Raw genomic sequence first — 17,456 nt, 5'->3', positions numbered from 1 at the left:
AATCCAAGCACATTTCTTTTGTACATCCCAATCAACGTGGAATTGAGCGCACATGTTGGAGTGGCTCGCCACTCTCTGTCCACGCCCTAATTTAAATTTGCAAATCATATTTAAATTAGCCATGTGTCGGAGTTATAATATGCAAGACGGCAAAAATGAAGGAACTCACTGACAAGGAGTTGGAGGTGCTACTTGCTGAAGTGAAAATATAACTTTTGGCACGCTGTCCTCTGGCGTTTCCGGCGAACGAAAGACGGTTGAGTGGGCTAAATTGTGCGAGGCTTTCAACGCTGTGGATTAGGACAACCGCACACAAGAACACATGAGAAATAAGTGGTACTAGATTAGGAAGAAGGTTAGGAGAAAGATAGATGTGTCCAAAACAGGATTGGTGATAAAGTGGTGCTGCACCTCGTTTGAAAAGATACGTAAAACTTTAAAAGAGGTGGGTGACTGATTACCCTTAATAAAATGATAATTTGTGTCATTTACAGCAAAATGTGTTCATACAATAGCCTGCTCACAGCCAGATTAGTTTCATGTAAAAATTGTGTGATATTTGGTTTGAAATCTTTTGAATTTAAACATGCCAGCATGTCAAAAAATACACGAAAGACTTAGACTCTTGTTTGATTGCTCAATTTATTATTACAACCCAGGAGAGCTACTTGCGGTAGCATCTGTACACGACACAAAGGCGGGCCGATCCTCCATTGACTCCAGTGCCATTAATGTGCCACGCTGGTGCTGGAGTCACAGGAACACATTGTGACAGCAATAGGTGGCAAAATGGTAGCCAAGTAATTAAGTAATTAACGCATTGACGAAAAAGTGAATTCTGTGTCCTTGCCTCGATCTTTTGCATTGTTGAAATCAAGCCGCTAAAATAGCCACGGCCTGTGGAAATGTGCGCACGTGAAGCCTGAAGTTGGCGTGAGGCACCGCACATTTCCATGTTCAGTTCACTCTTGATTCATCTCAACTTTGCTGTGAAAAAGGTCAAAGTGAATACATGAGGCCCCAGGACTCCAAGCGCAAATCAAATTAAAAAATTAATGTTTTTACACGATCCTAATTTATGACCCTAATCTTTTCCACTCGCCATCTTACCATCCATCCATCCATCCATCTTCTTCCGCTTATCTGAGGTCGGGTCGCGGGGGCAGCAGCCTAAGCAGGGAAGCCCAGACTTCCCTTTCCCCAGCCACTTCGTCCAGCTCCTCCCGGGGGATCCCGAGGCGTTCCCAGGCCAGCCGGGAGAGATAGTCTTCCCAGCGTGTCCTGGGTCTTCCCCGTGGCCTCCTACCGGTCGGACGTGCCCGAAACACCTTCCTAGGGAGGCGTTCGGGTGGCATCCTGACCAGATGCCCGAACCACCTCATCTGGCTCCTCTCGATGTGGAGGAGCAGCGGCTTTACTTTGAGCTCCCCCCGAATGACAGAGCTTCTCACCCTATCTCTAAGGGAGAGCCCCGCCACTCGGCGGAGGAAACTCATTTCGGCCGCTTGTACCCGTGATCTTGTCCTTTCGGTCATGACCCAAAGCTCATGACCATAGGTGAGGATGGGAACGTAGATCGACCTGTAAATCGAGAGCTTTGCCTTCCGGCTCAGCTCCTTCTTCACCACAACGGATCGATACAGCGTCCGCATTACTGAAGACGCCGCACCGATCCGCCTGTCGATCTCACGATCCACTCTTCCCCCACTCGTGAACAAGACTCCGAGGTACTTGAACTCCTCCACTTGGGGCAAGATCTCCTCCCCAACCCGGAGATGGCACTCCACCCTTTTCCGGGAGAGAACCATGGACTCGGACTTGGAGGTGCTGATTCCCATCCCAGTCGCTTCACACTCGGCTGCGAACCGATCCAGTGAGAGCTGAAGATCTTGGCCGGAGGAAGCCATCAGGACCACATCATCTGCAAATAGCAGTGACCTAATCCTGCAGCCACCAAACCAGATCCCCTCAACGCCCTGACTGCGCCTAGAAATTCTGTCCATAAAGGTTATGAACAGAATCGGTGACAAAGGGCAGCCTTGGCGGAGTCCAACCCTCACTGGAAACGTGTCCGACTTACTGCCGGCGATGCGGACCAAGCTCTGACACTGATTATACAGGGAGTGAACTGCCACAATAAGACAGTCCGTTACCCCATACTCTCTGAGCACTCCCCACAGGACTTCCCGGGGTACACGGTCGAATGCCTTCTCCAAGTCCACAAAGCACATGTAGACTGGTTGGGCAAACTCCCATGCACCCTCAAGGACCCTGCCGAGAGTATAGAGCTGGTCCACAGTTCCACGACCAGGACGAAAACCACACTGTTCCTCCTGAATCCGAGGTTCGACTATCCGGCGTAGCCTCCTCTCCAGTACACCTGAATAGACCTTACCGGGAAGGCTGAGGAGTGTGATCCCACGATAGTTGGAACACACCCTGCGGTTCCCCTTCTTAAAGAGAGGAACCACCACCCCGGTCTGCCAATCCAGAGGTACCGCCCCCGATGTCCACGCGATGTTGCAGAGTCTTGTCAACCAAGACAGCCCCACAACATCCAGAGCCTTAAGGAACTCCGGGCGGATCTCATCCACCCCCGGGGCCTTGCCACCGAGGAGCTTTTTAACTACCTCGGCAACCTCATCCCCAGAAATAGGAGAGCCCACCACAGATTCCCCAGGCCCTGCTTCCTTATAGGAAGACGTGCTGGTAGGATTGGGGAGGTCTTCGAAGTATTCCCTCCACCGATCCACAACATCCGCAGTCGAGGTCAGCAGAGCACCATCCCCACCATACACGGTGTTGACACTGCACTGCTTCCCCTTCCTGAGGCGGTGGATGGTGGTCCAGAATTGCTTCGAAGCCGTCCGGAAGTCTTTTTCCATGGCCTCCCCGAACTCCTCCCATGTCCGAGTTTTTGCCTCCGCGACCGCTGAAGCCGCACACCGCTTGGCCTGTCGGTACCTGTCTGCTGCCTCAGGAGTCCCATGAGCCAAAAGAACCCGATAGGACTCCTTCTTCAGCCTGACGGCATCCCTCACCGCCGGCGTCCACCAACGGGTTCTAGGATTACCGCCACGACAGGCACCAACTACCTTGCGGCCACAGCTCCAATCGGCCGCCTCGACAATAGAGGTACGGAACATTGTCCACTCGGACTCAATGTCCAGCACCTCCCCCGTGACATGTTCAAAGTTCTTCCAGAGGTGGGAATTGAAACTCTCTCTGACAGGAGACTCTGCCAGACGTTCCCAGCAAAACCTCACAATGCGTTTGGGCCTGCCAGGTCTGTCCGGCATCCTCCCCCACCATCGCAGCCAACTCACCACCAGGTGGTGATCGGTAGAAAGCTCCGCCCCTCTCTTCACCCGAGTGTCCAAAACATGAGGCCGCAAATCCGATGACACAACTACAAAGTCGATCATGGAACTGCGGCCTAGGGTGTCCTGGTGCCAAGTGCACATATGGACACCCTTATGTTTGAACATGGTGTTTGTTATCGACAATCTGTGACGAGCACAAAAGTCCAATAACAGAACACCACTCGGGTTCAGATCCGGGCGGCCATTCTTCCCAATCACACCTCTCCAGGTTTCACTGTCGCTGCCAACATGAGCGTTGAAGTCCCCCAGTAGAACGAGGGAATCACCCGGGGGAGCACTCTCCAGTACTCCCTCGAGTGAATCCAAAAAGGGTGGGTACTCTGAGCTGCTGTTTGGCGCGTAAACGCAAACAACAGTCAGGACCCGTCCCCCCACCCGAAGGCGGAGGGAAGCTACCCTCTCGTCCACCGGGTTAAACTCCAACGTGCAGGCTTTGAGCCGAGGGGCAACAAGAATTGCCACCCCAGCCCGTCGCCTCTCACTGCCGGCAACGCCAGAGTGGAAGAGAGTCCAGCCCCTCTCAAGAGAAGTGGTTCCAGAGCCCTTGCTGTGCGTCGAAGTGAGTCCGACTATATCTAGCCGGAACTTCTCCACCTCACGCACTAGCTCAGGCTCCTTCCCCCCCAGCGAAGTGACGTTCCACGTCCCAAGAGCCAGCTTATGTAGCCGAGGATCGGACCGCCAAGTGCCCTGCCCTCGGCTGCCGCCCAGCTCACACTGCACCCGACCTCTATGGCCCCTGCTATGGGTGGTGAGCCCATTGGAGGGGGGACCCACGTTGCCTCTTCGGGCTGTGCCCGGCCGGGCCCCATGGGGACAGGCCCGGCCACCAGGCGCTCGCCATCGTGCCCCACCTCCGGGCCTGGCTCCAGAGATGGGGCCCCGGTGACCCGCGTCCGGGCGAGGGAAATCTGGGTCCTTGGTTTGTGTTCTTCATCGAGGTCTTCGAGCTGCTCTTTGTCTGATCCCTCACCTAGGACCAGTTTGCCTTGGGAGACCCTACCAGGGGGCATAGAAACCCCCGGACAACATAGCTCCTAGGATCATTGGGACACGCAAACTCCTCTACCACGGTAAGGTGGCAGCTCAGAGAGGAGGCCATCTTACCAGTCATGCAAAATGCCAACTTCCCGTCCACTATTGCCATGTTTACACAAAGTCGGTTAACCCCTTAAACGAATAATTATTTAACCTCTTAGGTCCCCGTCCTCGGACAAATTTTACACGGGTAAGTCAGCCGTGTAATTCTTGGGTAAGTCAGCCGTGTAATTCTTGAATCTCCGGCACTTAGCTTTGTATCGACTCATTGATCGTTTACAAAGTGAGTTTGGAGAGGAAGTGACGCCAGAAAGACCCCGCCCACACAGGAAGTGACGTCAGAAAGAACGCGCCACAGCCAGCTTCATAACAAAGCGGTTTCGTAGCTCAGAGCTAACCACTGGAAATATGGAGGCGAGTCATCCAGACATGCCTTTGTTTCTCCTTCCTCTACATGTACAGACGCTTGTGGAAATCACACATGAATACCTTAAGAGAAAGTGATTGCAGCTATTTGGGATACAACACTTCTCAGACGGCAAGAGAACTTTCCAATGTCCGGGCGGGTCAGCTGTGATGCTACTTAGCGAAAAACTTTGTCCATTTGTTGAAGGAGAGACAACGAGAATGCGAGCTCCCGTGGATGTGATAAAAAAGGTAGCGAGTGCTTTGTATTACCTGGCCGTCGAGGAAAACGGCAAATGCATTTGGACTGGCAAAGCAGACTGTATCAGTTGTTGTCCGCCATGTATGTCGCGGACTCAACGTCTTGGTCCAGAGTATATAAAGTCACTAAAAAGGAATGGACAATGAAGGTGAAGGCAAAAGAGTGAGGATGGTCCTGACCAGATATCTAGATCCCGAGATTGATTCATGTTAAATGTTTTTTATCACATTGTTTACGTGTCTAATAAAGATTTGATTAATTTATGATGTCTCAGGTGTGATTCACTACAATAGGGCCCCACAGCACACTGGATTCCAGTTAATTGAAATACCACAACGCTGGATATTGTTCAGATAAGTTAAATTTAAGATCTTGCACACAAAGCAACGTTGAAGGTGACTATTGACATGTGCATTTTCTGCGCATGTGTACTAGGTCGCGTTGCGCCGGCGGACAGAGGGGGGCGGGGTTCTTAAACGGTGGCATTGTTGTGGGTGGACACGGATAAGGTTAGGTGGAATTTACCCTGGATAACCTTATCCGGTTTAGTGTAAACGAGGCCTCAGAGGGTTCCAAGTAGGTTTAGGCCCCCCTCTTCCTCTTACTATAAATACTCTGACTTCCTTTGGGGTTCTTTTGAAATGAAAACTAGAAAACCAAGAGAGAATAGAATGAAATGGAATATAATAATAAGATATAAGACAAACACAAAGTCCTAATGTTTGAAGGCGACACGCACACACACCCCCAAAAGCTAATAATCCTGCTCAATTGAGTACCATGGAGGGTCAGTGGTAATAATGGCTGGTTGCTCTTGACTCTTCTCCCCTCTTTGTCCTTTTCCTCTCCAAACTCAATTCTCTCTCCAATCTGAAGACCCGTTCCCCCTCGTCTTCTTCTCACGCTCCTCTCACTTTTCAATATCACTTGTCCTTTCTTATTTCGTCTCAATTTCCCCTTTTAGCCTCGACTGCGTCCTTCCTGCTGATTGTGTCATGGCACTCTCAGACTCCCTTTAATTATAAAGCAAATGAGAAGGAACAAATATTGGAAACGCGGTACAATGGACACTTGTCCCGCACTCGTGTGCCCTCGTACTCGCTCGCATTAAACCAATCAAAATGCAAAACCTGAATTTGTCGGTTAGAAGTCAACACAGCTGACAGCTAATCTGTCTCCATGCTGCCTCCTAGGTGTGCCAACGGGTATTACGGCCAACCCGCCGTCCCGGGGAGCTCCTGCCAGCCCTGCGATTGCCATGGTAACCTGGACCTGACTACACCTGGCAGCTGTGATCCAATCACAGGCCAGTGTCTGCACTGTCGCCAAGGGTACGGCGGCGTGACATGCGACAGTTGCGATGAAGGTTACTTTGGCGACGCCATCACGGCGAGGAACTGCCGCTGTAAGTATTAATGTGTACTATTTGAACTATTTATTTAAAGATCCTGGGTTCGATCCTATATTCAATCCGATTTTCTGTGTGGAGTTTGCATGTTCTCCCCGTGACTGCGTGGGTTCCCTCCGGGTACTCCGGTTTCCTCCCACCTCCAAAGACATGCACCTGGGGATAGGTTGATTAGCAACACTAAATTGGCCCTAGTGTGTGAATGTTGTCTGTTTATCTGTGTTGGCCCTGCAATGAGGTGGCGACTTGTCCAGGGTGTACGCCACTTTCCGCCCGAATGCAGCTGAGATAGGCTCCAGCAACCCCAAAAGGGACAAGCGGTAGAAAATGGATGGATGGATGGATTTAAATGAAATGCAAGTTGAAGGCACCATCAATACAGTAATTCACAAAAATACTTTCCTTTTAGCAATCATTTTGATCAAAGGCATACCGTATTTTCCGGACTACATTTTTAAAGAAAAATATTAGTCGCATGGGACTATAAGCGGCAGATATATACATTGTGAAATTAGTTATTTACGCAGAAAAATGTTATAAATATTTATTTGCATACCTTAATTGTTTCCAAACGGTGTCTGTAACACGGCAGTAAAACAGAGGATCAAACAAAATAGAAGTCATTGTCATGGACCCGCTAGCTCTCCAATCAACTAAACAGACTAAATAACTCCACGGTGACGTTTTGGTGAATTTACTGAGGAATTTGTGAAACTGAAACAATAATACTAGGCTGACCATATTCTGAAATCCCAAAAAGAGGACACATATATGCGTGCCAAGGCGGGCAGCACGCCAAAGCCGGGACTAGGTGAAAATTTGCCAATGATACTCGAACTTGCTTTATAAATAATATATTTATTTAAATAAAGCATTTTTTTCTCCTCTGTTGACAACAGTGTTGGCGCTAGGAATTTTCAAAATGAGGTCCCAGGGACCCCATCAAGTCATAAAAATGGGGTCCCACAGTACATTTTTGGGGTCTCACTTTTTTTGTAAGCGTTTTGACAACAAATGACAAATGTATGCATTATCCTGTTATATCCCACATTCTATATTGTGTTTTGGAAAAAGGTTGTCATAAACATTACTTAATTCATTAAAAAAGATAATACAAAAGAAGACAAATGTGTATACATATGTAAATGTATATAGTTATAAACACTCATTTACTTTCTTCTTTCCTTCATGGATCTGAACTTTACCACTGCTGGTAGTTTTTTCTATGTTTTTATTTAATAAGTTGTAGGTGTATTTATTTCAGTATAAAAGTGTAAAAAGTGTTTTGCTTGGGTCATGAAATGATGATAATGGTGTGCCAGGGCATACATACATTTTATATTTAACGCTTAAATCCCTGGAGTCTACATCAACTTCAGATCTATCCCTCATATCAAAATGTTTTAGTTTTTTTATGTTGTTTTTTTGTTTGTTTGTTTTCCGCCCTTTTTTGTCAAACAAAACTATGTTTTTTATGGCAAACACACAAAATATGCAAAATCTTCCACCAAAAATATTTTTCAAAGTGGAATATTTGATGTGAAGTAATCGGAACTTTTGATAGGTCAATAATTCCTAATAACATTGATTTTGATTCAATATTATATTTTGAGCAATGACCGTTTGAAAGAAGAAAAAAAACAGCTTTGTTTTATTAGTCAACATTGCAACTGTTTCTAAATTACATTTCACCTTTAAGCTTTTTTATGTCACTTTTGTTATGTTTTTGTTTATTTTAATAGTATTTTTAGAATGTGCCGTGGGCCTTTAAAACATTAGCTGTGGGCCACAAATGGTAAAAAAAAAAAAAGAAAAAAAGAAAATAATAATCTGCGTCCTTTCTGATTTCAATGCGTTAAAAAGACACAAAAAGTGCGTTAACGCCAACACTGGTTGACAGTATAACAAAATAAGTCACACTTATATTCTGTAACATTCACAGTTTTGGAAAAAAAAGTGCAGAGGTAGAAATATTCAAAATAACCTCTTGTATATAATCTAAACATAAATAATGCCTCAAAACAAGTTAATTAAATTCAAACAAAAAACAGGAGACAACCTCTCGCCCTGCACAGCTGTTTTGTGCTTTGTAGTGTGGATATGGGCTTGTAGATCGTTGGCCCCTTTATTTGCCACAGATACATACGTTCCTGCTTTGCACACAGTGCATTCTGCTTTCCATGTGTCACGGCCAGGACGAAAACACAGATACTTTTCCCGCAAATCATCCGTGAAGTTGCATTTACGTTTCGGCTTCTCTCTTGTGTTCTGTCTGTTGCTTGACTGCCTCGCTCTCTCGCTCTCTGTCTCTGCCCCTCCCTCACGAATGTTGCTGCGTGTGCACACCTTCACAATTTAACCCTTTCTTAACTCTGGACGTACATTGAAAATACACGCAACCCTAACTCAAAATACCGGACATTTGAGGCATTTAAGAAACCCCGCCCGGACAGACCGGACAGCCCCGCAAAAGAGGACATGTCCGGGGAAAAGAGGACATATGGTCAGTATAAATAATACTAGGTTTTTGTTTTTCATTACGCTTTATGTAAAAACCTGCACTGCAACAACGTAATGTCCCCGTTGTGGGATAAATAAATGTCTATCCTATCCTATCCTTAATAATACTAATACAGACACTCGTAAACGTGTTAGCATATTAGCTCATGCTAACGACGGTAGCGTCATTACATTACGATAGCACGTCCAAATATGCATGAAAACACTCCTACAGACATCACACATGGGACGGTTTAGTAAATATAAACAGTTTTAGTTATATTGTAAAACTTAAAAACGTTGCTTGGAGTAGAAACTTTATGGACGGCTAAAAGATGAACATGGTACACTGGTTGAAAAAACAACAAAAAAGCACTACTTGTAAATGGAAGGACACATGCAGTAAGCAAACTCGTCCATAAGATAGCGCCATAGCACAAAAAACAAAACACTTTCTAGGTGTATTTGCCTGGTTGTTTTTTAAAGTTTTATTATGGCTGTTTTCAGAGAAAAATCCATACCATATATTTCAGACTATAAGTCACAGTTTTTTTTCATAGTTTGGCCGGGGGTGCGACATATACTCAGGAGCGACTTATGTGTGAAATTAACACATTACCGTAAAATATCAAATAATATTATTTAGCTCATTCACGTAAGAGACTAGACGTATAAGATTTCATTGGATTTAGCGATTAGGAGTGACAGATTGTTTGGTAAACGTATAGCATGTTCTATATGTTATAGTTATTTGAATGACTCTTACCATAATATGTTACGTTAACATACCAGGCATGTTCTCAGTTGGTTATTTATGCCTCATATAACGTACACTTATTCAGCCTGTTGTTCACTATTCTTTATTTATTCTAAATTGCCTTTCAAATGTCTATTCTTGGTGTTGGGTTTTATCAAATAAATTTCACCAAAAAATGCGACTTATACTCCAGTGCGACTTATATATGTTTTTTTTCTTCTTTATTATGCATTTTCGGCCAGTGCAACATATACTCCGGAGCGAGTTATGCTCCGAAAAATACGGTAAATTAGCCGCACCGTCGTATAGACCGCAGGGTGCAAAGTGTAAGAAAAAAGTAGAGGCTTATAGCCCGAAACTTACGATAATTGTTTTTGATAATACATTTAAATAATTTTATTGCAACATTTAAAAATGAGTTCATTGTGATAACTGTTGTCCAGGTGTTATATCTTATGCCATTGTAAGGTAATTATACTAACACAGACATTCGTAAAAGTGTTAGCATGTTAGCTAATGCTAATGACGTGATAGCATGTACAAATATGCATGAAAACACTCCTACAGACATCACACATGGGACGGTTTAGTAAGTAAGATATGTTTTAGATATATTATAAAACGTATGAACATTGCTTGGAGTGATGAATGAAAAATTAATAAGAGTAGAAACGCTATGGACGGCTAGAAGACGGAACCGCATTTGTACTTCCGGTTTAAAGCTCAGTCTAAACAGCAGGGCACGGCAGCGCCTGCAGTGAGCAAACTCATCCAAAAGATGGTGCCATAGCACAAACAATAACACAGATGTTCAGTGTATTTGCTTGTTTTTTTTCCAACTATTTGCATTATGGCCGTCAGCAAAGAAAAATCCATAAACTTGCCTCACCGTTTTATAATCCGCAGGGTACAAAGCGTGGGGGAAAAGTAGTGGCTTATTGTCTGAGATTGACGGTAAATCTATAGAAATGACCCACTTTAGGTTAGCCTGTGTGCAACTTTATAGCTTTACTGTCCACGATCAATAACTCAATACAGAGTTGCTATTGTCCAAATAGTGGGCAACACGAGTGAAGCATGGTGGTGGTAGGGGCTGCATGAATGCTACTTGCACTGGGGAGCTGTGGTTCATTCCATTTCCAACATGTACTGTGACATTCTGAAGCCCCTCCTGGTTAAACTCGTGTTCCATAACATAAGGAGCCCAAACACACGTCCAGGATGACAAGTGCCTTGTTGAGGAAGCTGATGGTGTTAGAGTGGTCTAAAATGTCTCCAGAATCCAATATATTCCCCGTGGAGCTTCCTCTTTTGGAAAGCGGAAGAAGTGTATGAGTGGAAGGGAGAGGCGGACTGGCCGTCAAGATGGCTGTTTATTTGTCTACTATATGTACATTGTGACCTAAACAAACAGAACCCATCAAAAATGAATTAAAATCTTACAAAGTTGCACGTTTGACCTCAATGCTGCAATGCCAATTTGGAGCATATTTTAGAAAGAACATGTCTTTTATGCAGTGTTTGGAATAATGGAGTTACAGTAGGTAATACTAACACAGTTACCTTTACGAGTAACATGTCATCTAATTACATTTACGTATGTTACAACGCCATTACTGATACGTTTGATGTAAAGTGGCACGCTACCTTTGATGGGGTTTTTTGTCAATATTACGTATCTTTTTACGAGTGAAAGCAAAAACCAGTGCCACACTAAAATGAACTTGATATCAAATAGGAAGAGGCAACATCCCACAGCAAACAACACACACTACTACTACTTTTTGGGAATAGTGAACAAGTCATGGATTTAAGTGACAGACTTGCAATCCTACAATACCTCGTTTGTCGACAAAAAGACAATCGAAGCACATTCAATGTCTTTATTAACGAGCGCTAACACAATCGAGTGAAAAGATTCAACAGAGCTGCCGTCCCGCAAGAGCTAACAAGCGCAGCTGAGATAATGCTGCTTTGTCTGGCTCGTTGGCTGATGTCACTTAGCAACAGGCACCGCCTTTTAAAGGTACACACTCACACACTCTACTTTCATGAAACCTCTTTCAACTGCATATGCCAGATATTTAACGGTAACAAATTACATTTGTTAACGGGTAATTCCGTTACTAATTACTATTTTGGCACAGTAACAAGAAACTATAATTAATGACTTTTTATAAGTAATTTTCCAAACCGTGCTTTTATGCAATGTGACCAAGATAACTTAGACTTAGACTTAGACTTCCTTTTTATTGTCATTCAAATTTGAACTTTACAGCACAGATAAGAATGAAATTTCGTTACATAAGCTCATGATAATGCAGGATAAAAAAGCAATAAGGTGCATAAATAAATAATAAATATATATAAATAATATATAAATATATATTTAAAATAAATAAATATATATAAATATTTAATACCCCGAAGTTATGGGAATAATCGTACACAAACTGAAGCTACTACCTTTGTTGGATTTAATCATTTTTTATGGGATCTGTTTTTGTTTTTTTACATCACCCTGTATTTATTTATATTACTCCAAAACATGCGTCAAAATAAATTTAGGTTAAGAGTCGAATAATAGGTGTGCCCCAATCGGATATTGATATCAGCAAAAATCAGTATCAGATATATCCAGCAGTGCTTTTACTTGTGCATAGCTGGAAACAAAGCTGGGTAAATGTGGTAGGCTATTAGGAGCTAGCAGCTACACAACAGCTAAGCACACAATAGCACACAAGCTAGACATACGTAATAAGTGTCCTTGATTGAACACCATTGCAGTCTAAATCACCATATTTGTCGATATAAACAAAATATCAAATAATTATAGTTGCATATTACTTACACATACAAAGTCTCTAAGGCAGTTCGAAAGTATCCAGTAACAAACGTGTCCGCATCATTTAACTTACTGCATCATGAGCTTAATTTAATGAATTATCGTGATCACAAGGTGTTGCCTAAACATATTAGCACTCTACTTCAAAAGCATACATTTGTCATCATGTTAGTATTTGCATACCTCCCATTGCTGTTTGAGTAATTTCACTTCATCAAACCTTTTCTAACATTTCACACTTCAAAAATTATAAAAGTATGAAATATAATTCCTACTGATATCGTATCGGTTTAATATCGGACAAAGGCTCCATTGTATCAGAAGTGAAAATTTTGTATCGGGACGCCCTTATCGAATAGTAAACAAATTTCAGGGTTAAATTTGTCTCCCAGTCCACCTTTGGCGGAAGGAATAGAAGACTATTTCAGTAACAACTTGCTGCTGCTCTGGTGAATTCCACATCTAAGAGGATTAAGGCAGTGCTGGATAACGATATTGATCACACTAAATATCCACATGATAACATGTTCACTGTGAAATGTACTCACTTATTTTCACAAGACCGTTCGTACGTGCCGTTGTCCAAGCTGTACGCTGACTACTTTAATTGTATAGTGTCCCGTAAGAATGTGACTTTGAGATACCCATTACGGGATTTTGTACACTTTAGTATGGGGAACACATATTCACCATTAATTAGTTGCTTATTAACATGCAAATTAGTAACATATTGGCTCTTAATTAGTCATTATTAAGTACTTATTAATGCCTTATTCTGCATGGCCTTATTATACAACTAGTAAGCCATTAACTAAGAGTCTTCCCTCCATAACATCAGAATTATTGCTTATTCCTAACCCTGAAATGTTCCCCTCGTGTCCAAATAACTCTGAATTAAGTATTTTACTTGGAATATGTTTCCCATACTAAAGTGTTACCCTGGATTTTAATACCCAAACAGTCACTGCCAACCAGGCCCAGTTTTCTACCTGCTATTGTTGACAGGATTGTGTGTGTGAGGAAAGTGACATTAACGAGCTCAGTGTTTTTATTTTTTTATTAAACCATTTTCACCTGAAAGCCCCGTCATCGCAATGGAAGAAAAAAAAATCTCCAGGCTGAGGGGTTTTTCTTCCACTTGGAACACTGTCAACAAAATAGACAATGCCAACGTCTAAAAGGCATCTTGTGTTAAGAAGCCCATTAGTTTAAAAATAAACCGTGATTTACTGCAGTCAGTATTTTCCACTTTGTAACACTGAATATTGTGTTAATACTGGAGAGCTTTCCACTGGATCATTACTGCAGTGATAATTATGTTTGACCCTAGTTAGGAGACAAATATTCTGTTTCTGAACAAATGCTACTGTACTTGGAAAACCATCAGGCAAAGAATACTATCCATTAATGACATTTAGGGATGGTACCGTTCACATTTGAACCGATACGGTACCGATTCCTGGTCCCTGGGGAATCAATACCAATTTTTTGTACTTGTGTGTTATGAAATACTTAGTTTTTGCTAATTATTTTATTTTATTTTATTTGAACATTTAAAAATGAGTCTATTATAATAACTGCTGTCTTGTTTCAATGTCACATTTCTGACTCTCATTTGCAAGTATGACATTAAGTTGCAATTACAGTTGCAAGTCCAAACGTCACATGTATAGTGGTGTGTTTTTTGTTGCGCCCTAAAAAGTGTTAATACTGTAAATATTGTACTTATTACACATTAGCTGTGTGATTGTAATGTGCATATTAGTTGTAGTATTCATTAACACATTTGGAGGTGTAAAAATCGTCATGTAAAATCACTAGCATAGCAATAGCAAAGCAAATGCATATTAGCATCAAGCTAGCGCATTCTTGGAAAAATGGACTCTTAACTTACGTTAAAGCGTTTTTAAGAGTCAACTTCTTTGTTGACATAAAACATTTTCAACATTACCTAGAAGTAGTTGGGCTGTGCTGCCGAAGTCGGCAATCAGGCGTGATGTCACACGCAACCCAAGTACCGTAATATTGCTGAATTGGATTTTACGTGAATCGGTACCCGGTATGACCGGCAGGATTTTAAATAATAAGTATTTTCAAGCAGTAATCAATCTATTCTAAATAAACATAATAATGATACAAATAAATGTAACGATCAATGATACAAATAAATGTAACCATCAGAGTGAAACGCATTGTAAAAGAGTAAAAGTTGTGTTTCTTCTTTACAAAAATACTCAAGTAAAAAAAGTATGTTTCATTAAAATTACTCGGACAAGATCCAAAAAGTTACTCAAGTAGATGTAACAGAGTAACAGAGTAAATGTAATGCATTACTACCTCCGGTGACAACAATATAGATATTTTTCATAATTCAATGTAATAAAATATGTATAACATATAATAATTATTATTGGTAGTGTTAAATATAATTACAAATGCAGCAATTATCTATTTTTGTTGTGTATTCAGTAAATGAATGATCAACCCATTTATCATGTAGTGCAGCTAACATTCATCATATACAAAAGGGAAGGTATTTGCACGGCCTCAGTCCTAAGTGAATCTCGCGTGAGAGGAAGAGGGGTGGGGTTAGGGCTGGGCGATATGGCCTTTTATTAATATCTCGATATTTTTAGGCCATGTCACGATACACGATATATATCTTGATATTTTGTCTTAGCCTTGAATGAACACTTGATACATATAATCACAGCAGTATGATGATTCTATGTGTCTACATTAAAACATTCTTGTTTACACTGCATTAATATATGCTCATTTTAAACTTTCATGCAGAGAGGGAAATCACAACTAAGTCAATTTACCAAAACTGTATTTATTAAACAGTTATTAAGCAGTGGCACAAACATTCATGTCATTTCAAAACAGAAAGTGCAAGATTGTCAGAGACATTTTAAAACAAGCTATTACTGCACTTTTGTGCATGATGTCACGAAGATGACATATCAACACAACGCGAAATTAAAGTGCACTTTTTGTACAGAACGCCACTACAATAGTTTAAAACAAATAAGGTGCACTTTTGTGCATGATGTCACACAAGATATTTCAATAACTGTCAAATAAAAATGAGCTGCATAATAGGAAATCAAATAGTGTATGTCCTTCGCTATGTGGTAGGTTCCTGCGGGCGTTATCTCTTTGTACTATATGTACTATTTTTTTCATACGGTGTTGATGTGAAAATGGTTGCTTCGTCATTTTGTTGGTGTGGCACCAAACGGAGATGTTGACATGTGGAGTTTCAAACACTCTTCATTCTCTAGCGGGTGACTTTTCAAATGATGCTACATTAGGAGAGCTTCTACTTTTTGTACGCTTTTGCCGCATACTTGACATATTACGGTTCTATGTTTGACATATTCCCGCTTGAAGCCAAACCACCTCCAGACGATGGATCCCGTGCTGTTTTTCTTGGGAATTAATTCTTCCTTCATTTGTTACCAGATTCGCATCTTCTTTCTCTCGTATTACCACTCGCACCGCACTGCTAGCACCACAGCTAACGTTACTATGCCGCTACCTCTCTGCTCTCGAAGGCGTATGACATTGTATGTGATGTATGTAAAAAGGTGCGCTTGTTTTATGTCTCTGTGAGAAGGAGAGACAAGAAAGAGTGAGAAGAGCTTGTCGTGTAATGCCCGCAGCTAAAAGCAATTGCGTGAGAACGTATACTCGAATATCACGATATAGTCATTCTCTATATCGCACAGAGACAAACCCGCGATATATCGAGTATGTCGATATATCGCCCAGCCCTAGGTGGGGGTGTTAATAGTTTTGCAATGCAGTTTTCTGAAAGTGATGGAAAGCGCCACTCTACATAGCAACTGATGCTGTGGTCAATTCCAATTCCCTTCCTACTGTAAAGACTACAAAATGTGATACAGTATAGACTGTTGAACGAGCATTACAGTCATCAAATTATCCTATAAGGGTATACAATATTTCACATTTGGACACTGTCTAAAATAGAATTGTACAATATTGTGTTTTTATTGACAGTGAAATTCTTTGAAACTTGTTTGTTTTTATAAATGGCGTAAATTCCGGACTATAAGACGTTCTTTTTTTCCTACACTTTAAATCCTGCGGCTTATAAAATGGTGCGGCTTATTTATGGATTTTTCTTCCATAATGCAAAGAGTTTTTAAAGGGGAACATTATCACCAGACCTATGTAAGCGTCAATATATACCTTGATGTTGCAGAAAATAGACCATATATTTTTTTAACCGATTTCCGAACTCTAAATGGGTGAATTTTGGCGAATTAAACGCCTTTCTATTATTCGCTCTCGGGAAGCAATCCGCCATTTTCTCAAACACATTACAAACACCGAGTCAAATCAGCTCTGTTATTTTCCGTTTTTTCGACTGTTTTCCGTACCTTGGAGACATCATGCCTCGTCGGTGTGTTGTCGGAGGGTGTAACAACACGAACAGGGACGGATTCAAGTTGCACCAGTGGCCCAAAGATGCGAAAGTGGCAAGAAATTGGACGGAATTTGTTCAAAATACGAGGGTGTGGGAAAAGCCGACGAAATGGTCAGTCGTTTGTTCCGCACACTTTACCGACGAAAGCTATGCTACGACAGAGATGGCAAGAATGTGAAAGATGCATTTCCAACGATAAAGTCAAAGAAATCTGCCGCCAGACCCCCATTGAATCTGCCGGAGTGTGTGAGCTATTCAGGGACAAAGGGCCTCGGTAGCACGGCAAGCAATGGCGGCAGTTTGTTCCCGCAAACGAGCGAGCTAAACCCCCTGGATGTCTTGGCTCACACCGCTTCTACCGTCCCTTATGCCACCGAAGATGATCAAGAGAAGAATATCGACC

General features: G+C 42.3%; 1 protein-coding gene across 4 annotated transcripts in view; it reads left to right on the top strand.

Moving 5' to 3' along the window:
• The window catches only part of lama2 (laminin, alpha 2), a 498,600-nt gene that overhangs the window by 256,999 nt on the left and 224,145 nt on the right, over positions 1 to 17,456 (top strand). For all 4 annotated transcript variants that reach the window (XM_061987117.2, XM_061987118.2, XM_061987116.2 and 1 more), the window contains exon 21: positions 6,282 to 6,493. In XM_061987117.2, the coding sequence (XP_061843101.2) occupies positions 6,282 to 6,493 (212 nt within the window). The remainder of the gene's footprint in view (positions 1 to 6,281; positions 6,494 to 17,456) is intronic.

This window comes from Nerophis lumbriciformis, linkage group LG26 (genome assembly GCF_033978685.3).
Source record: "Nerophis lumbriciformis linkage group LG26, RoL_Nlum_v2.1, whole genome shotgun sequence".
Lineage (NCBI taxonomy): Eukaryota > Metazoa > Chordata > Actinopteri > Syngnathiformes > Syngnathidae > Nerophis > Nerophis lumbriciformis.
This window is presented reverse-complemented; position numbering and strand designations above follow the sequence as displayed.